This window comes from Thalassophryne amazonica, chromosome 15 (genome assembly GCF_902500255.1).
Source record: "Thalassophryne amazonica chromosome 15, fThaAma1.1, whole genome shotgun sequence".
Classification (NCBI taxonomy): domain Eukaryota; kingdom Metazoa; phylum Chordata; class Actinopteri; order Batrachoidiformes; family Batrachoididae; genus Thalassophryne; species Thalassophryne amazonica.
In genome coordinates this window covers 61,738,462-61,760,900 of record NC_047117.1, presented here as the reverse complement: position 1 = coordinate 61,760,900, position 22,439 = coordinate 61,738,462, and the positions used below count along the sequence as shown (strand labels likewise).

Genomic DNA, 22,439 nt, shown 5'->3' with positions numbered 1-22,439 from the left:
TTCCAAACCAACAAAATTAATGCCTCGCAGATGTGAAGAAATCATGAAAAACTGTGATTATACAACTAAATACTAGTTTAGTGATTCACAGGATTGCTTAAAAAAAAGCAGTTTGAACATAATAGTTTTGAATTTGTAGCATCAACAGCAGATGCTACTATTATTGTGAACACCCCTTTTCTACTTTTTTTTTTTTTTTTACTAATAGCCCAATTTCATAGCCTTAAGAGTGTGCATATCATGAATGCTTGGTCTTGTTGGATTTGTGAGAATCTACTGAATCTACTGGTACCTTGTTTCCCATGTAACAATAAAAAAATATACTCAAAACCTGGATTAATCTTTTTAGTCACATAGCACTACTATTATTCTGAACACTACTGTATGAATGACAGCTTATGACAAAGCAGAATCACACAGAAGTGATTTATTCAAAGTTTTCAGGTGGAATGCGGTCAGAGCTGTCCGTTAGCAGTCCTGTATTATATTTTCAGCCACACATTGCACTCTGTTGGGGACAAGAGACTCTACATCATCATATTCATTCTTCTGAAGTGTATAATGGGGTATAGTTTCATCCACAATGTATCTCTGCATCTTTAGGCCCAGATGAAGGACTATCAGAGAGAGTTGGAGGAGGCCAGAGCCTCCAGAGATGAGATCTTCACACAGTCCAAAGAGAATGAGAAGAAACTCAAGAGCCTTGAAGCTGAAATCTTACAGCTGCAAGAGGTGTGTGTGAGAGAGACAGTGACTCAAAGAGAAGGTGCTGGTAACCTGGGCTTCATGAGATTTGTGTCATTTTGTATCATTTACACTGTTACAGTGTTGGAGTACACATGATTTTATAGCTATACACAGGTTATCTGAGGTGTTTTCTGAGATTTATACTGACTGTCTGTGTATGCTTTGTGTAGAACCATGCAGCATCAGAGAGGGCGCGCCGCCATGCTGAACAGGAAAGAGATGAGCTGGCTGATGAGATCTCCAACAGTGCCTCAGGAAAGTTAGTGTTGCCTGTAGTGTACACTGCTTTCATAGCGTGTTTATATTATTTGAACAGCTTGTGATTTATTGTCATAATATTATGACATGCTTTCCGCTCGGGTAACTGTTCCTTACGTTATTTAAAAAAAATAAAATGAGAGTTACGAATGTAACTACAGTTCTATGAATTCCGGATGACTGCCAGAGGGCGGTGCTTTAGCACCTCGATAACTACATGTGCGCAAGCACAGAGGTCGAGAATATATACCAACAAAGTCACGCCATTGGATGTGACCTGGGTGACGTCACTGGTTGTCTTTATATGCCAGACGCACCGAGCGCTCGCTTCTTTTTGGATTGAACTCGCAAGACTGAGAGACAACCAACTCTGGCGGTCATCCGGAATTCATAGAACCGTAGTTACATTCGGAACTCTCGTTCTATTTCATTCCTCCTGACTGCCAGAGGGCGGTGCTTTAGCACCTGGATGACTTAATACCAACAAGGTCATGAAGAGTCACACTCACCTCGCATCAGCAGTGGGGAGTGGAGGCAGACAACACCGCCGAAGTCACCGCAGGAGGAACGGCCACATTCAGTTTGTAATAGCGGGCGAAGGTACAGGACGAAGCCCACGTAGCAGCAGCACAAATATCACTCAAAGGGACACCTCTCAGTGCAGCCCAGGAGGTGGACACCCCTCTGGTGGAATGGCACGTAACCTTATGAGGCTGAAGACCTCTGGACTTGTATACTTGTAAAATAGCATCCAACGACCCAATGTGAAAGTCGCTGCTTTGAGACAGCACAGCCTTTCTTGCGATCACCGTAACGCACAAACAGGACATCCGTTTTCCGGATCCCAGCAGTCGCACTAATGTACCACTTCAACATTCGGACAGGACACAGGGAACCTGAGACAGATAATCCTGGATCAGAATGCGGGGCATACACAGCCAAGGAAAGTGGCTGGTTAACATGAAAGTTTGAAATTCTCTTGGGTAAGAAGGATGGATTAGGCCACAGCGTAACCCCAGATGCATCAGAATTCCATCGCAAACAGTCCCCGCGACTGATAGGGCATGGAGCTCTCTCACCTGCTTAGCCGAAGACAGTGCAAGTAGAAAGGCAGTCTTCACTGACACCCATTTAAGATCAGCACTTTCAACTGGTTCAAAAGGGGATAAGCTTAAACCCTCCAGGACTAGAGGAAGGTCCCATGAAGGTACGCGTGCAAGCCTTGGAGGCCGCAAACGTAGAGCACCTTTCAAAAAAACGACACACTAAGAGGTGTGAACCCACTGACCGGCCATCAACGTAGACATGCCGGGCAGAGATTGCAGCAACATAAACCTTCAAGGTAGCAACAGAAAGTCCTTTCTCCAGCAGTTCTTGTAAATATTTGAGGAGAATAGGCACAGGGCAACGCTCTGGGTCTAACTTTTGTTTCTCACACCACCGCGCAATCAGCTTCCATCTGTTGTCATACAAAGCCCTGGTAGAAGCAGCACGTGAATTAAGGATAGTCTGAACAACAGCCTGGTCACAATAACTTAACAAGGAGTCTAGCCCCTCAACGGCCACACATACAGTTGAAGGCGTTCTGGGTGAGGGTGCCAAATCCTCCCCTGGACCTGTGACAACAAATCCTTCCTCTCCGGGAGAGCCCAAGGTTCCCCCTCGAGGAGTTTGTAAATCATGGGAAACCAAATCCTCCCAGGCCAGAATGGAGCAACCAGCAGCACCCTGTGGCTGCTCTGCTCTATCCTGTGCAGTGTCAACATCAGCAGCGGGAGAGGAGAGAAGGCATAAAGGAGGCAATCCGGCCACGGGTGAGCCAATGCATCCTGCCCCAGCGGGCTGTCTGGTTCCAAGAGGGAGTACCACCGTGGGCAATGTGTTGAGGTGCTTGAAGCGAAAAGGTCCACTTCCGCTACTCCATACTTCTGCCAGATCATCTGGACCACAATCGAGTTCAGTCTCCACTCTCCCGGTGGTGGTTTCTGTCTAGAGAGTAAATCTGCAGCGCTGTTCTGTATGCCGGGCAGATGAATTGCTCTGACACTTTGAAGGCGAGGCAACACCCATAGGAGAAGCCTCCAAGCCTCTGCCAATGTGTGATTGGACCTGGTGCCCTCCTGATGGTTTATGTGGTAGACTGTAGATGTGTTGTCCGATCAGACAAGAACATGTCTTCCTGTCAGGGCCGGGACGAAATGCTTGAGAGCCAGTCACACAGCGCAGCGAAGCTCCAGCACATTTATGTGTTGAAGTCTCTCCTGAGGACTCCAGACACCCCTCACCATCCTGTCATTCCACACGTCCCCCCAACCTTTGAGTGATGCATCTGTAACAACCACCTCTCGACGAGAAGGAACGGAGCCTTGAGGGGACACCCTTGCAGATGAAGTCCACGTTCCCCCAGGATCTGAGGTGCAGAAGTTGGAGAGTCGTACAAGCCTGTGCTGATGCATCTTTGAGTTGAGGCCTAGGTTGTTGATCCAAATCTGTAGGGGACAAGAACAGAAGTCCCAAAGGTACCACTAGCGACATTGCAGTCAGTTTGCCCATCAACCGGAGCAGCACACCAAAAGGCAGTGTCACAGCCCGTTGAATGTGTGAGACAAGACGAATTACATTGTCCACTCTCTGCGGGGATGGCGATGCAGTCATAGTTGGGGAGTTGATGGCAATGCCTATGAATGTCGTTTGTTGACTGGGAACAAGAGAACTCTTCGCAAAATTCACTGTGAGTCCTAACTGAGAGACATGGTTCAGTAGAAGAGCTGTGTCATTGTGCGCCTGCTCCTGAGTCGGAGCACAGACAAGCCAATCGTCTAAGTAGGGCAGGATTCTTAATCCAAGAGCTTGCAGTGCTGCAGCCATACATCTGGTAAATGTACGAGGGGCGAGAGAGAGGCCGAAAGGAAGCACCCTGAACTGGTATGCCTTACCCTCAAAAGCAAAGCGGAGAAACTGCCTGTGATGAGGCGCCTCTGGCACATGGAAATAGGCGTCCCTTAAGTCGACACTTGTGAATCAGTCTCCTGGTGTGATAGCTTGAAGGACGTCTACTGTACGGAGCATGTGAAACTGCAGCACCTTGAGATAATGATTCAAACGTCGGAGGTCAAGGATAGGATGAAAGCCGCCATCCTTCTTTAGAACAAGGAAGTAAATTGAATACAATCCCCTGAGCTGGTCTGAACTGTGAACTGGCTCTATGGCCCCCTTCTCCAGGAGAATCCAAAATCTCCCATCTATAGGGTGGCAGACTGCACCGGATTGGAGACAACAGTCATCCTCACCTCATTGAACTTTGTAGGACAACATCTGAACTGAATTCTGTAACCCTCGAACAAGGTTGAAATGACCCAATGGTCTTGAACTTGAACCTCCCAGTGGCTGAGATGATTTAGAGAAAAACGGCTGGGGGCCAAACATTGGCAGTCAGACCTGAGGACCTCTGAGCGCGATTACTGGAAGCTCTGAGAAACCGTTCAATTCTCGGGAGTCTGCCCGTAAGCTCCTAAAAGGCAGGCCACTGGGAGAGCTGGCCGTCAACTGCAAAGGCATGTGCAGCTCTGGGAGTAGGCGGGAGCCTGGATGTAGAGTGAAAAGCTGTAGCACGTCTGACTGGATGAGGCCTGGAAGACCGGCATAGGTCAACAAACTGTCGCCGAGATTTACTAGCCTCAACAGCATGCTCCAAAGTTTGTTGGGCTGCAGGTCCAAATACTTGGCCTGGAAGAACCGGCAGTGAATGGCGTGTACCTCTGCAGGATTCGGACAGTGGGGACTGCGCAAGCCACACGTGACGTCTTGTGATGGTAAGGGTTGAGTCTGCCAAGCTCTCTGGACATACAAGCAAACGTTTGGAGTGAGGCATCGCTAAGACTTTGAGTAGCATCATCAACCCCTGCCTCTCTCAACGACTTTGAGGGCAAGGGCTAAATGAGACAATGAGTTGCTTAGGCGACCAATGCGAGCAGCTATGTCATAGCTTTTGGTGAGGAGGTCATCAGTGACCCTACACTGAGGTTGTGGGCAGCGGGCATCAGCCAGAGCCACACAACCAGGTTCACAATAATGCTGTCTACGGCGGGCATACGGTTCAGACCCATACTGCGCCGAATCACACATAGCGCTAGGGGCTCTGCAGTCCTGCGATAGATGGGTCAATGATTTGGGGTCTGCCCAATATCGGTGGAGCTCCTCGATATATGGTTGCAAAACTGGAATGTTGAACTCAGGTTTCTGAGTGACTTTGAAAAAGGCACTTGACCCGGTGGTTTCCGCAGGGAGATTGTCAACCCCAAGCCTGGATGAAGCCAACTGAACAGCTTGCTTGACAAAGGATAGTCCAGGTCCGGTTTGCGGCAGGGACTCTGCCTCAGAGGTGTGAGAGCCCACTAATGAATGGCTTGGAGAGAGACCCCTCTCATCCTGATCCTCCACACAGTTTGTATCACTTATGTACAAGGAATCAGTCACAGCAATAGACATCACATCATCTTCCTGCTGAGTAACTACATCGTTCTGATCAGCCTCATTAGGGACAACAGGAACTGTTACGGCATCCCTAGGCTGTAGATTCAGAAGCAAAGACTTAATCTGAGCAAACTCAGAAGTCAGCGTTTTGACCTTTTCAGCCAAAGCATGGTCATGAGCAGCCTTCTTAGCAGAAGAGGTCTCTGCATGTGGGCGTTTACGGCGCTTTGATTCCTTTCTGGGGCTGGAGGCCAAAGTCGCACTAGGCATCCCACTTTCCAATGCCGCAAGTCTAGCAGACCTCTCTGCCAGTGGTATGCTGGCACAATTAAGGCAGGCATCGCCAGTCAGGGCTTCCCTCAGGTGTCCGATCCCAAGACACGAGGGGCAAAACATATGTCTATCATCTGGGCACAAGGGAGCCAAACGGGTGCTACAGCCATGCAACAAAGGCCCTGACAACATTGTGAACTGCATGCTATAGATAGAAAGACGAAGCGTGAATCACACGCAGTGTAAATAGTAACACAAGGCACGGAGCATAAACCACTCGCAGCGTAACGCTAATACGAGGACTGTTAGAAAAGTATCGGACCTTTTTATTTTTTCAAAAACCTGATGGATTTGAATCACGTGTGCTTGCATGAGCCAACCTTGAACCTTCGTGCGCATGCGTGAATTTTTTCACGCCTGTCGATTGCATCATTTGCTTGTAAGCAGCCTTTGTGTGAGGATGGGTGTACTCTCGTCGTTTTTTCTTTGCAAGGAAATGGCGGAATGACTGGAGCAGCGTGACTGCATCAAATTTTGCCAGAAACTGGGCGACAGCCAGGTGGAAACCATTCGGATTATTCAGACGGCTTTCGGTGACGATGCTATGGGCATCACACAGATTAAAGAGCGGTACAACCGGTTTAAAGACGGCCGCACAACGGCGGAGAGTGCGCCGCGCTCTGGGCGGCCATCAACATGCTGAAATGACCGGATCATTTCAAAGTGAACGCTGTGGTGATATGGGACCATCGTGTGACTATCCGAGAAATTGCGGAAGAGGTGGACATCAGCATTTTTTCGGCACATTCCACTGTGACAGAAGATTTTGCCATGAAAAGAGTTGCAGAGATATTCATGCCGATGGCTTGGGCACGAAGCTGATGGCGGAACAAAAGCGCCACCGTGTTGAAGTCTCACAGGATATGTGACATGCCCAGCTCTTCCACCATTCGGAAGATTCAGACGGCTTTCTGTGGCTTTTCAGTCATGTGACTGAAAATGATCAAAATTCTCTCACATCGAAACGTTAGTCCCTTGTACATTTTTGCTTTCAGCACCTTATTAAATTGTCTGGCACTTATTTCTGTATTGCACTGGTTATTTTTCTCTTTTACAAGATATTTAATGTTTAAACTGATACTTTTTGTTTTTGTGCAAATATTTACTCATTTTGAAATGGATGCCTGCAACACATTTCAAAAAAACTGGAACAGTGGCAACAAAAGACTGGGGAAAGTTGATGAATGCTCAAAGAACACCTGTTTGGAGCATTCCACAGGTGAACAGGTTAATTGGAAACACTGGGCCGTTCACAAGAAAGATGGGGACCACTTTGTGAAAAACTGCGTGAAAAAAAATAGACGAACAGTTTTAGAACAGTGTTCAACATTCAGTTGCAAGGAATCTAGGGATTTCATCATCTACAGTCCATAATATAATCAGAAGATTCAGAGAATCTGGAGAACTTTCTACATGTAAGCGGCAAGGCCGAAAACCAACATTGAATGGCCATGACCTTTGATCCCTCAGGCAGCACTGTATTAAAAACCGACATCATTGTGTAAAGGATCTTACTGCGTTGGCTCAGGAACACTTCAGAAAACCATTGTCAGTTAACACATCTACAAGTGCAAGTTAAAACTCTACCATGCAAAGCGAAAGCCATAAATCAACAACATCCAGAAACGCCGCTGCCTTTCCTGGACCCGAGCTCATTTGAAATGGACAGATGCAAAGTGGAAAAGTGTGCTGTGGTCTGATGAGTCCACATTTCAAATTGTTTTTGGAAGTCATGGATGTCGTGTCCTCCGGACAAAAGAGGAAATAGACCATCCAGATTGTTACCAGCGCAAATTTCAAAAGCCAGCATCTGTGATGGTATGGGGGTGTGTTTGTGCCTATGGCATGGGCAACTTACACATCTGTGATGGCACCATCAATGCTGAAAGGTACATCCAGGTTTTGGAGCAATACATGCTGCCATCCAAGCAACATCTTTTTCAGGGACGTCCCTGCTTATTTCAGCAAGACAATGCCAAGCCACATTCTGCACGTGTTACAACAGCGTGGCTTCATAGTAAGAGTGCGGGTGCTAGACTGCCCTGCCTGCAGTCCAGACCTGTCGCCTATTGAAAATATGTGGCGCATTATGACGCACAAAATACAACGGAGACCCTGGACTGTTGAACAACTGAAGTCATACATCAAGCAAGAATGGGAAAGAATTCCACCTACAAAGCTTCAACAATTAGTGTCCTCAGTTCCCAAACGCTTATTGAGTGTTGTTAGAAGGAAAGGTGATGTAACACAGTGGTAAACATACCACTGTCCCAGCTTTTTTGAAACGTGTTGCAGGCATCCATTTCAAAATGAGCAAATATTTGCACAAAAACAAAGTTTGCCGTAAAAATGTTTTAAAGATATTTAGGTGTACCTTAGTATACACTAGTAGAGTTCCACCTTAGATTTGGAATATATAATAGAAGATATACTTTATTGAATTTCCACGTATATAAGTATTCACACCCTGTGCTCAAAACTTTGTTGTTGCACCTTTGGCAGCAATTATAGCCTCAAGTCTTATTGAATATGATGCCACAAGTTTGGCTCACCTGTCTTCGGGCAGTTTTGTCCATTACTTTTTGTAGCACCTCTCAAGCTCCATCAGATTGGATGGGGAGCGTTGGTGCACAGCCATTTTCAGATCTTTCCAAAGATGTTCAGTCAGATTTGGGTCTGGGCTTTGGCTGGGCCACTCAAGGACATTCAAGGAGTTGTCCTGAAGCCACTCCTTTGATATCTTGGCTGTGTGCTTAGGGTCATTGACCTGCTAAAAGATGAACAGGATGTCTCTGGACATTCATCTTTCCCTCAATTCTGACTAGTCTTCCAGTTGCTGTTGCTGAAAACATCCGCACAGCATGATGCTGCCACCACCATGCTTCACTGTAGGGATGGTGCCTGGTTTCCTCCAAACATGACAGATGCCTGGCATTAATGCCAAAGATTTCAATGTTTTTCTCACTAGAGCAATGTTTCTGTACCCTTCCCGAGATTTGTGCCTCAGCACAGTCTTGTCTCGGAGGTCTACAGATGATTCCTTTAACTTCATGCTTGGTTTGTGCTCTGACATGTACTGTCAACTGTGGGACATTATATGTAGACAGGTGTGTGTCTTTCCAAATCATGTTCAATCAACTTAAATTACCCAGGTGGACTCCAGTTAAGCTGTAGAAACATCTCAAGGATGAGTGGAAACAGGATGTACCTGAGCTCAATTTTGAGTGTTATGGCAAAGACTGTGAATACTTTCGTACATGTGATTTTAGTTTTTATTTTTAATAAATTTGCAAAAATCTCAAACTTTTTTTCCACGTAGTCATTATAGGGTATTGTGTGTGGAATCTTGAAGAAAAAAAATTACTTTCATCCATTTTGGAATAAAACTGTAACATAACAAATTGTGGAAAAAGTGAAGCACCCTGAATACTTTCTGGATGCGCTGTATATTAAATCAGTGCCATAAAATGGCCTTCAGTGTTGATATGAATTTTTATAGTGAGATTTTTCTGAGGTAATGGCATTCACCAAAGTCTGTTATTGTGACAGGCATATCTAGAACCAGCCCCTGAGGTATCCCAGACTTAAATGTGCAAAATACGGTATTGTAGAAAATACACTAAGGGTAAAACTTCAGCCATGAGAATACTTGATTAGGGATACCAAAGTGATTTTCAAAATAATAATCTACACTAAAAATACAGCGCAGTTGCTTAATTTACAGTGTGATGTACAGAGGCAAAAACAAATTTTCACTGTCCAAATACTTCTGGGAATGACTGTTTGTATCAGGTCGTCATTGCTGGATGAGAAGAGGAGGCTGGAAGCTCGAATCACACAGCTTGAGGAGGAACTGGAGGAGGAGCAGGGAAATATGGAGCTGCTCAACGACCGCTTCAAAAAAGCTAACATGCAGGTCAGCGATGGCTTCCGAATAATCCTGATCCATCTTTGGCCTGGTGACAGTTACGCAGCATATGTTGTCCATCAGAAGTATGCACTACTGCACTAGTGCTCTCAACCCTTTTAGAAAATGTTCTAAATTTCATGTCAATTAAATAGTGTAATTTAATACTGAGCATAGGGTTAATCATGTGACATCTTTCCCGGTCATCACACTCGTTTCTGATTTGTCAGCTGGACACTCTGAACACGGAGCTGGCTGGTGAGCGCAGCGCTGCACAGAAGAGTGAAAATGCAAGACAGCAGATGGAGCGACAGAACAAGGTCACAAATGCACGTGCATTCTCAACATGAAACATCAACTGTATGTTGGTCCGATCCATCGAGGGCTGTACAATTAATTGCATCATAGTCACAATACCAGACAGTGTAGTTTCATAATCAAGAGGTGCAATTTAAATCAGTGCTGCACTGTCTGTAAAAACAGCATTTAAGAGTCGTAGCAGTGTGCATTTAACAAGCGTGCGTGTCTGTCTACAGCCACATCTGGTAAACATCTAAACCTGATTCATGCACTTTTTAAATCCATTCAGGAGCAGGTTTAAAGATGAAATTTCCAGAGGCAGATAAAACTTTTGCTCAAATAAGATAATTACAGTATTAAAGGTGTCATACAAACTAACTTTCATCTAAATCTTTTTCTAAATTTTACTTAATGCACTTTTTAAATCCATTCAGGAGCAGGTTTAAAGATGAAATTTCCAGAGGCAGATAAAACTTTTGCTCAAATAAGATAATTACAGTATTAAAGGTGTCATACAAACTAACTTTCATCTAAATCTTTTTCTAAATTTTACTTAATGTACTTTTATTTTCATGTCTTGAGGTGTCATGTTAAATATCTCCAAAGTCCCACAATTCTATCAGAGCGCTCACAGATATTCTCCTGCTTTCACTGTAATTTAGTCATGACACAGCTTGGTTTTGAGTCATATGACATATATAACAAGAAAATGTTTTAATTTTACTTGAGATCATTAAAACATCACCCCCACTGAAAAGCCCAGGACCACCACTCTGTTCCACAATCTGAGGGGGAAAAAAAACAAACTGCGAGGCGAAGTGAAAATTGCTGCATGACCGTTATTGCCAGTTAGTTTTACACATTAATTGAGTTGCAGCAGTCTGAGCATTTATTACAAAAGTTACACATGTTGTGACAGCCTAGTAAATAATATACATCTGTCCACAAAGGTAGGACTGTTGTGTGCACAGCCATAAAAGTATCCAAGTTGTACTTAAGATTCTTCAGTATTCAGTTGCACAAACAGGGAAAAACACGAAGTTTCACAAATTATTACACAAAGCTTGACTTATGAATTAAAAGGATTATAGCAAGTCAAGTTTCTACAGTAATGTTCAGTATTTGAACAGAGAAATAAATTCATATAGACTACATCCATCTCAGGCTGTGAAATAATATCAGCAAAAGGATTCAAGGATTCAAAAGAATTTTATTGTCATATGCACAAAGGAACATGTTCCCTGCACAATGAAATGTGTTTACTGCATTTAACCCATCCTAATTGCCAGTTAGGAGCAGAAGTCGCCTTTAGGCGCCCGGGGACCAGCCCCAGATGTACATCCTGCCTTAGGTCAACAGCAGGGCTGAGCAAACCATGACTGGCCTCATGACGACAGACGACACACACATAACACACAACACACATAAGCCGGCCCGGTACATGAACACATATGAAAAGCACACACAAGGTAAAACTTGGGAAAGAAAAACCTTCATTGCTGCTGCATTGAATCATGCAGCAGCAATGCAGGAAAAAACCCAACAGCACAATGAACAATGATCACACACAACAACAGGACGAGAGACGACGACCGAGATTTGTAAGAGTCCAGTTATCAGACAGAACACCCGGAGGCCGCCGTTAGGCGCCATCAACGGCCTTGTTCGTCCATTCTGGAGGGAGGAGGGGCCCAGCCCTGAACAGTCCACTGTCCACAGTCAACGTCAGAGCTGGAGAAGCTGAGGGCAGGGGGGACACCAGCGGAGTGAGGCATGAGCGTTGTTCTTCTCCAGGAGGTTTTTATCACAGCGGCCTTGAAGTGCAGCTGTGTTTTGGGAAGCCGAATGAAAATCCAGATTAGCAGACGCCTGAAAGATTCCACAGTCTGAGACAGAGTGGCTTTCAATACATCTGAATTAGGAGAGGAGATGTGGTCATTACTGACGATCAGTGCAGCCATTCTTCCGGAGATGGTATCCAACGCGCGGTTAACACCTGCCGACTGAGCTGACACTGCCTTTCCAATCGAATCAATCATGTAGGGCAGCCTGGATGGGCCAATTATTGCTGCTTCCACTCTCTTAATTTTCCGGTAAACCAGCGCTATGCCCGCTCCACACAGCAGGAACCCGGTCACCACCATGCCAAATATATACACATCTTCGACGTCCTCCACAGACAGCGTGTAAAGGCTCATGACCTGCCATTTCCTCCAACTGTCCATCACGTAACCCATCACGTGTCCCGGCAGGACAGGTCGGGTCCTCCGCTCCCGAGTGTCTTGTAGAAAAAAATAGTGTCAGTTGCGTTCAGAGACCACTTTAACAGATCCATTTTGCTGTTTCCAGAAGAGCAAAGCTGGCAGCCTTACAGACTATACGTCACAGAAGCAGGAAAGATAAGGAGGGAGGGAGAAGAGAAAAATGCGACCGTCTCGGCCGAGAGCAAGGAGGCAAAAAAAAAAAGTTAGTTATTCTGAGATATTGTGCCAATAATAAAGATTAACAATAACTTCATCACTCATGAAAATAAGAAACTTTCGTCTGTGGTCCTGATTGAAAACAAGGTGTTCAATGTCTTACAGAATATTTTTTAAATACTTAAGTGAGCAAGAATAAAGTGTTGCATTAAAAGCAGGGCAGGAACAGCAGGTAGCAGACTCTGGCGAAGGTTTTCATCCAGGATGTCTCTGTACATTCATCTTTCCCTCAGGCCTGACTAATCTCCCAGTTCCTGCCGCTGAAAAACATCCCCACAGCATGATGCTGCCACCACCATGCCAGAGATGGTGCCTGGTTTCCTCCAAACATGACACCTGGCATTCACACCAAAGAGTTCAATCTTTGTCTCATCAGACCAGAGAATCTTGTTTCTCATGGTCTGAGAGTCCTTCCGATACCTTCTGGTAAACACCAGGTGGGCTGCCATGTGCTTTTTACTAAACAGTTGCTTCCATCTAGCTGTGATACCTGTGGACCTTCAGTCAAGCTTTGAGCACGACACTTTGTTCACTGGGCTCACACCTGCACAATGAAGAGATGACGGGACACTTTGTCCTGAAGATTAACTGAGATTTTTTTTTATTTTTTTTATGTGTGTGTGGTTGGATTCAGAAGTGCTTGACGCCGTTTGTCTGTGGGGGCAGAATGGCGGGAGCTCAGCTCTCTGCGATGTAGTTTTTGTTGTTGTTTAACAGGCTGTATGAGCATGGAGCTGTGGCATTTGTTCTACTTGAATGTTGATTTTATTTATTTATTTCATTTTTTTTTTTTTTTTTTTTTTTTTTTACTGCAACTGCATCAAAATTAGGGCATTAGGGCAATCATCACTTTAAATTCAAGTCACATGACACAAAATCACACCTGTGTAAACCTTACAGTTCACGGTTCACATGCATCCCGATTCATGGGGGTGAGGTCCGCATGGATCAACTATGATCTGTTACAATACTAAAACGCAGGAATCTGCAATTCCGCAGAAATTTCACGGCCTTGTATTTTTTATTTATTTTATTTTTGTGGGTGTTGGTGTGCTCCCTAGTCCTGTAAACATCTTTTTTCTCTTTTTGGACGGCTGTTTCTGTTGCTTGAATGCAGGATTTGAAAACGAAACTGGGTGAGCTGGAAGGTGCTGTCAAGTCCAAATTTAAGGCCTCCATCACAGCTCTGGAGGCCAAAGTCCTGCAGCTGGAGGAGCAGCTGGAACAAGAAGCAAAGTAAGCGTTTTCACACAAAAATCTAATGCCTGAAAGTTGACTATAAAAACAGAGCCCCTGAACATTTTACCACCATCCACCTTGTTAATCCTCCAGGGAGCGAGCAGCTGCAAACAAAATTGTTCGCCGTACGGAGAAGAAACTGAAGGAAGTGATGATGCAGGTGGAGGATGAGCGTCGTCATGCTGACCAGTACAAAGAACAGGTGAGGACTTGAACATTTTTGTTCCCTTTGGCATTTTAATGAGGTCATTTCAACAAACACTTGTTCCTCCTCTTTTCATCAGATGGAGAAAGCAAACTCTCGTATGAAACAGCTGAAGCGACAGCTCGAGGAGGCAGAGGAGGAGGCCACTCGGGCCAACGCCTCCCGCAGGAAGCTGCAGAGGGAGTTGGATGATGCTACTGAGGCCAGTGAAGGCCTCACCCGGGAGGTCAACTCTCTGAAGAACCGCCTCAGGTACGTGGAGGGTAAAATCAAAACCTTCACAAGAAAAAAGTAAGATTATTAACCCTCTGGGGTCCAGGGTTATTTTCTCAATTATTATTCTCCTTTTAAAGTACTTATTTTTAGTATAATGCCCATGTGTTGCATATCAAAATGTTCAGAAGAATCTCCGATTTCAGATATTGAGATATTTGTCCAGAACATTGTGCTGAGAAATAATTTGGCTCTAAGTCTGAAAAAAATTTAATGGGTTTTTAGACATTTTTTCAAATAATCATGGAATATGTGAAAACTATTTTAAAACAATATATAAATAAGCTACAAAAAATGTACGGTGCACTGCAGCACCTCCAACCTCTGGGAACTGCCTCTATCAATCACATTCACAATAATTTATTATAATCGTCATCATTATCTAAAAAATGAAATAAAAATCACTCTGTTCAGAAATGTCCATAAATATCCTTCAGTCTACAAATAGTGGAAAGTCCCTCACAAAAAATGTCTGTTTGCTTTGTTAGCGAAACGGTGGGTTGGGTGGAGGAACAGAAGCTTGTTGATCCTGGAGAAAATAGTCCATCCACGTATTTTTCCACGACACCATGTTTTGTCTGTTTGACAAAATAATACTGTACAGCACTGTATTCACAGTGCTTCATTTTTTCCCACATTTTATGTTACAGGCTTATTCTCAAATAGTTGAAATAAAAAATTTTTCCCTCAACATTCTACACACAATACCCCATAATGATGTGAAAACGTTTTTTTTTTTCTAATTTATGTACTTAAGTATTTACATGCTTTGCTATGCAGCTCAAAATTGATCTCAGATGCGTCCTGTTTCCACTGATCATCCTTGACATGTTTCATTAGCATAACTGGAGTTCACCTGGGGTAAATTCATTTGATTGGACATGATTTGGAAAGGAAAACACCTGTCTATATATAAGGTCCCACAGCTGACAGTGCATGTCAGAGCACAAACCAAGCATGAAGTCAAAGAAATTGTTTGTAGCCCTCCAAGACAGGATTAACTCAAGGCACAATCTGGGGAAGGTTACAGAAACATTGCTGCTGCTTTGAAGTTTCCAATGAGCACAGTGGCCTCCATCATCTGTCAATGGAAGATGTTTGGATCCACCAGGACACTTCCCAGAGCTGGCTGCCCATCTAAACTCAGCGATCAGGAGAGAAGGGGAGATGAACAAGAACCCAGTGGTCACTCGGTCACTCTGTTAGAGCTTCAGTGTTCCTCTGTGGAAAGAGGAGAACCTTCCTGTAGGACAACCGTCTCTGCAGCAATCCACCAATCAGGCCTGTATGGTAGAGTGGCCAGACAGATGCCACTTCTTAGTAACACATGACAGCCCACTTGGAGGTTCCCCAAAAGGCACCTGAAGGACTCTCAGACCATGAGAAACAAAATCATTTGGTCTGATGAGACAATGATTGAACTCTTTGGTGTCATTTTTAAAAGAAACCAGGCACCATCCCTACAGTGAAGAATGGTGGTGGCAGCATCGTATTGTGGGGAACTGGGAGACTAGTCAGGTTTGAGGGGAAAGAAGAATGCAGCAGTGTACAGAGACATCCTGGATGAAAACCTGCTCCAGAGCGCTCTTGACCTCAGTCTGGGGTGAATCATCTTTCAGCAGGACAATGACCCTAAGCACACAGCCAAGATATTAAAGGAGTGGCTTCAGGACAACTCTGTGAATGCCCTTGAGTAGCCCATCCAGAACCCAGACCTGAATCTGATTGAAAATCTCTGGAGAGATCTGAAAATGGCTGTGCACCGACGCTCCCCATCCACACTGATGGTGCTTGAGAGGTTCTGCAAAGAGGAATAGGCAAAACTGCCCAAAGATAGGTGCACAAAGCTTGTGGCATCATAATCAAGAAGACTTGAGGCTATAATTGCTGCCAAAAGTGCATCTTCACTTTCTTCTTCTATACTTTCGTCAACCTTTTTGTGCACACAGCGCTGCTCAGCGTAACAGCGACGCTTGGTGGCTTGTGTGAGAACTGTCACAAACACATCATGACAGTCGTCTGCTGCACCGCAGCCAAAAGCAGAGGAAGCACCTCTTTTGAAGGAATACGAGCGAGTAGGAGTGCTTTTGAGTGTTCCATCAAGTGGTGGTACATGGTAGCTGCCATTTTTTGAGGTAAGACTTTAAAGTTTTATCAACTAAAATAAGATTAGCCTCCTCTGTACCAGGCTAAAAAGTTTAGTCAGGTAACGTGAAACTTCAGCTGACTAAGCGCTTTGTGCAACAACTAATGTCAAAAAAACTAACAACTGAGTAACTTTATACAACTAAACAAGATCAGATTACTTTATGAAACTGAGCCCTGACCTACAATTCAATTTATTACCTTTATATAGCACTAAGTTACAACAAAGCTTCCTCAAGGTGCTTCACACAAGTAAGGTCTAACCTTACCAACCCCTAGAGCAAACACACAAGCAACAGTGGTTAGGAAAAAAGCCCTCAGATGATATTGAGGAAGAAACCTCAAGCAGACCAGACTCAACGGGGTGACCCACTGCTTAAGAGTTACAAGGTTTACAATGTACATAAGATTCAGTTCTACAGAGACTATAGCCCTGAAGTGGTGAGACAATGTATGGGGTTCAAGAGCGGCTTGTCGGAACTCTACAAGCGAGGATCAGGCCTGAGAGTTGCACTGTATAATGCCTGTTTCTCTTCACCTGCTTGGACAATACCACCTTCTTGTGGGAACACAGTGTGACTACAACTACTGTAGGTTTGTGTGAAAGGTTAATACAACGTTTTGTGCGTTTTGTGCATTTTGTTCAAACTGGCTGTTTAGTCTGTATTATTATTATTATTACTATTATTATTATTATGTCAATTTCTAGTGCTTACTTCCATGTGTCACTGGTTTAATAGCATTAAAAAGATATGTTTCTCTGATTTTCAAGAATTGGTTTTGTTCTTTATATTGAGACCTTTATCATCTTTAGTCGGATGCTTGCTTTAAGCTGCAGTCTTCTTCATTTGGGGAAGGGGACCAAGAGGTTGGGGGGGTGTCATTGTTCTGGCCCGTATATATGTTATAATTTGTTTTTTCCATCTTGTGTTTTCTTACACTATTTGTTTTCATTTGGTTCATATGGTATTTTATCTCTTTCACGACTTTGATGCTTAAGGTTATTTTTAGAACATAACTCCCGCGATAAACGAGGGACCATTGTATATGATAAAATCGTTATCAAGTTGTTCACCAATGAACATGGCTTTTTACACCCTTCAGAAAACCATACAACATTTATAGGTATATGATAAAATCGTTATCAAGTTGTTCACCAATGAACATGGCTTTTTACACCCTTCAGAAAACCATACAACATTTATAGGTATATGATAAAATCGTTATCAAGTTGTTCACCAATGAACATGGCTTTTTACACCCTTCAGAAAACCATACTACAATTATCATTTATAGGTATATGATAAAATCGTTATCAAGTTGTTTTCGGCCTCAGGATGTATGGTTTTCTGAAGGGTGTAAAAAGCCATGTTCATTGGTGAACAACTTTAACTGATAACATTCTTCTATAGGTTTTTTGTTTTACTTTTTATTAATTTAATTTTTATCTTTAATAGTTTGTTATGGGAAGCTCTAAAGGCTTATCTTAGAGCCAAATTACTTATTTTTAACCCTAACCCATCCCGGTTTGTCCATCCCGGTGACAAACAACGCAGGCTGTTAACATCGGCGATCGACAAGCTGCTCATAAGCTGACCATGGGGCCTAAGAAGGTTCTGACAGCGGAGGAAGGTGACGATATTAAAAAATCTCTGGACTTTCTATCAGAGGAGATTTCTGTTGTGAAGCAGCAACAGAAATCAATCATGGATCTGGTGGAGGAGGTGAAGGCATTACGGCTCCAGAACGCCGAGAAAGACCGGCATCTGGTGCAGCTGGAAAATAGAATGGCTGAATTGGAGCAGTACACCAGAATTAACGACGTCATCATCACAGGTCTTCACATCAAACCACGAACCTACGCACGGGCGGTAACAGATGAGAGCGGAGGGGAGCCCAGTGAACAGGAGGTCAGCTCTGTGGAAAAACAGGTTACTGATTTCCTCCTATCTAAAGGTATAGAAATGGATTTAAATAACATTGAAGCGTGCCACCCTCTGCCCCGGAGAAATGACGGTGATAAACGAACCGTCATCATGAGATTCATCAACAGAAAACACAAAACAGCACTGTTAAAACAAGGAAGAAAACTGAAAGGGACAAACGTATTCATCAATGAACATCTCACCAAACGGAATGCCGACATCGCCAGGAAAGCACGCTTCTTAAAGAAACAGGGAAAAATCCAGCACACATGGACTTCAAACTGTAAAATATTCATCAAACTGAACGGATCACCAGAACAAGCAAAAGTCATGGCAATAAGGAACATCGAGGAGCTGGACAAATATGAACAATAGGTATGAGGACTCAAACACATCACAGCACCATGATGCAGACTGGAGCAACCCACTCATCCACATCATCTACACCCGGAGACAAGAGAGACATAATGACTAAGGATAATGATCCGTTTATTTCTGCCCAGGAGCTCTGTCTAGATACATTTAATTATAACTCTGCTAACCACCCCTTCGAATCTGAAAATGATCCTGATACCTTTTTCAGTGAGAATATTGTGAGACAGTGCAAATATTTTACAGAAGAACAATTCAAAAATTATAAAATCAATGATGAAAATTTTTCAATTATACATTTCAACAGCAGAAGTCTTTCTCGTAATCTGTCCACTATTAATGATTGTTTGAAAACATCCAAAAAATGTTTTTCAGTTATTGCAATTTCAGAAACATGGTTAAATGAGGATAATAAAGATCTGGTATATCTTGATGGTTATGAATTGTTCCTGGTTAATAGGCAGTCGAGAAGGGGCGGAGGCGTTGCATTGTTTGTAAGGTCAGATTATAACTGTAAACTCATTAACAACATGTCATTTACAGTGGACAACATCATGGAATGTGTTACCATAGAAATTACATCTATAAACTCCAAAAACATAGTTGTTAGTTGCATTTACAGAGCTCCTGGGACAAATATTGACACCTTTGAAGACATTATCTTAGGAATGTACAACAAAATCAACAGAAATAAGCATTTATTTGTCTGTGGAGATTTCAATATAGATTTTTTAAACCCTCACAATCATCCACAAATTACCTCATTTATAAACACCTTGTACTGTTTAGGACTGTTTCCAACCATCATTCATCCTAGCAGAATAACTATGGACTCAACAACTCTCATTGACAATATTTTAACTAACGTTATATCCGGTAATCTTAGTGGGGGACTACTGGTCAGTGATATCAGTGATCACTTGCCAGTTTTCTCAGTCTTTGCATTGGAGGGTTGTTGTAAGTATCGAAGCAATATCAAATTCATGAGTAGAAAAGTAACACCTGAAACAATTGATAATTTAAGGGAGGATTTATCAAGTCAGAATTGGTCAGATGTTTTTGTTGATGTTGACAGGTCATATGATGCTTTCATTTCCATTTTTTCCAGTTTGTATAATAAACACTGTCCATTTGTTGACAAAATATATAGAAATCAATATAGCAACAAACCATGGATAACTAAGGGACTTCAGAGGGCATGTAAAAAGAAAAACGTACTATATAAACAATTCATAAAACTACGAACTAAGGAAGCTGAAAGTAAGTATAAAACATATAAGAATAAGTTAATCAATATCATGAGACTCAGTAAAAAAACATATTATAATGAGTTACTTGTCAAAAATAGAAATAACATCAAAAACACATGGAACATATTAAATGAAATAGTAAAAAAGAATAGCGTAACTAGAGATTATCCTTCATTTTTTCAGAGTAACAACTACATCACGATTGATAACGACGAGTCTATTGCTGAACACTTTAATGAATACTTCGTTAATGTGGGTAAAAATCTTGCCAGTAAGATTGACTCATCAACTAATAACTTCTGGGTAAATAATTCAACGTTTAACAAATCTGTTTCAATGTTCATTGGTGGTACTCATGAAAGGGGAAATACTTGATCTGGTTCATGGTTCAAAAAGTAAGAAATTGACTGATTTTAATAATTTGGATATGGCTTTATTAAAAAAGTTATTGATTGTATAGTAAAACCGTTCAATTATATTTGCAATATCAATCAATCAATCAACTTTTTTTTTATATAGCGCCAAATCACAACAAACAGTTGCCCCAAGGCGCTTTATATTGTAAGGCAAGGCCATACAATAATTATGAAAAACCCCAACGGTCAAAACGACCCCCTGTGAGCAAGCACTTGGCTACAGTGGGAAGGAAAAACTCCCTTTTAACAGGAAGAAACCTCCAGCAGAACCAGGCTCAGGGAGGGGCAGTCTTCTGCTGAGACTGGTTGGGGCTGAGGGAAAGAACCAGGAAAAAGACATGCTGTGGAGGGGGGCAGAGATCGATCACTAATGATTAAATGCAGAGTGATGCATACAGAGCAAAAAGAGAAAGAAACAGTGCATCATGGGAACCCCCCCACAGTCTACGTCTAAAGCAGCATAACCAAGGGATAGTCCAGGGTCACCTGATCCAGCCCTAACTATAAGCCTTAGCGAAAAGGAAAGTTTTAAGCCTAATCTTAAAAGTAGAGAGGGTATCTGTCTCCCTGATCTGAATTGGGAGCTGGTTCCACAGGAGAGGAGCCTGGAAGCTGAAGGCTCTGCCTCCCATTCTACTCTTACAAACCCTAGGAACTACAAGTAAGCCTGCAGTCAGAGCGAAGCGCTCTAATGGGGTAATATGGTACTACGAGGTCCCTAAGATAAGATGGGACCTGATTATTCAAAACCTTATAAGTAAGAAGAAGAATTTTAAATTCTATTCTAGAATTAACAGGAAGCCAATGAAGAGAGGCCAACATGGGTGAGATATGCTCTCTCCAGCTAGTCCCCGTCAGTACTCTAGCTGCAGCATTTTGAATTAACTGAAGGCTTTTTAGGGAACTTTTAGGACAACCTGATAATAATGAATTACAATAGTCCAGCCTAGAGGAAATAAATGCATGAATTAGTTTTTCAGCATCACTCTGAGACAAGACCTTTCTGATTTTAGAGATATTGCGTAAATGCAAAAAGGCAGTCCTACATATTTGTTTAATATGCGCTTTGAATGACATATCCTGATCAAAAATGACTCCAAGATTTCTCACAGTATTACTAGAGGTCAGGGAAATGCCATCCAGAGTAAAGATCTGGTTAGACACCATGCTTCTAAGATTTGTGGGGCCAAGTACAATAACTTCAGTTTTATCTGAGTTTAAAAGCAGGAAATTAGAGATCATCCATGTCTTTGTCTGTAAGACAATCCTGCAGTTTAGCTAATTGGTGTGTGTCCTCTGGCTTCATGGATAGATAAAGCTGGGTATCATCTGCGTAACAATGAAACTTTAAGCAATACCGTCTAATAATACTGCCTAAGGGAAGCATGTATAAAGTGAATAAAATTGGTCCTAGCACAGAACCTTGTGGAACTCCATAATTAACTTTAGTCTGTGAAGAAGATTCCCCATTTACATGAACGAACTGTAATCTATTAGACAAATATGATTCAAACCACCGCAGCGCAGTGCCTTTAATACCTATGACATGCTCTAATCTCTGTAATAAAATTTTATGGTCAACAGTATCAAAAGCAGCACTGAGGTCCAACAGAACATGTTGTCACTAAGTACTGGTAAATTTCCTTCTCAAATGAAAATAGCCAAAGTAATTCCTCTGTTTAAAACTGGTGACAAACACACATTTTCTAATTATAGACCTATATCACTCCTGCCACAATTTTCCAAAATTTTGGAAAAAATATTTGCTAAAAGATTAAATGGTTATTTACTGAAGCATAACATCATTTGTGAAGAACAATATGGATTCAGAAGGTCTCGAACTACATCACATGCTTTGATGGACTTTGTGGAAAGTATAGCAACTGCAGTTGATAATAAACAATACACAATAGGTGTTTTTTTTTTATTTACAAAAAGCGTTTGACACAATTAACCATGGAATACTATTAAGTAAACTGCAGAAATATGGAATCAGAGGTCTGGCATATGAATGGATAGCTAGTTATTTACAAGGCAGATTTCAGTATGTTCAATTCAATAATACAAATTCTGAACTCAGGGATGTCACATGAGGGGTGCCGCAGGGCTCAGTGCT

At 42.7% G+C, this 22,439-nt stretch overlaps 1 protein-coding gene across 5 annotated transcripts in view; it reads left to right on the top strand.

The window, feature by feature from the left end:
- Nucleotides 1-22,439, top strand: part of myh10 (myosin, heavy chain 10, non-muscle) — a 149,077-nt gene that overhangs the window by 121,190 nt on the left and 5,448 nt on the right. For all 5 annotated transcript variants that reach the window (XM_034187661.1, XM_034187659.1, XM_034187660.1 and 2 more), the window contains 7 exons: nucleotides 604-732; nucleotides 918-1,006; nucleotides 9,604-9,727; nucleotides 9,949-10,038; nucleotides 13,616-13,734; nucleotides 13,831-13,939; nucleotides 14,022-14,194. In XM_034187661.1, the coding sequence (XP_034043552.1) occupies nucleotides 604-732; nucleotides 918-1,006; nucleotides 9,604-9,727; nucleotides 9,949-10,038; nucleotides 13,616-13,734; nucleotides 13,831-13,939; nucleotides 14,022-14,194 (833 nt within the window). The remainder of the gene's footprint in view (nucleotides 1-603; nucleotides 733-917; nucleotides 1,007-9,603; nucleotides 9,728-9,948; nucleotides 10,039-13,615; nucleotides 13,735-13,830; nucleotides 13,940-14,021; nucleotides 14,195-22,439) is intronic.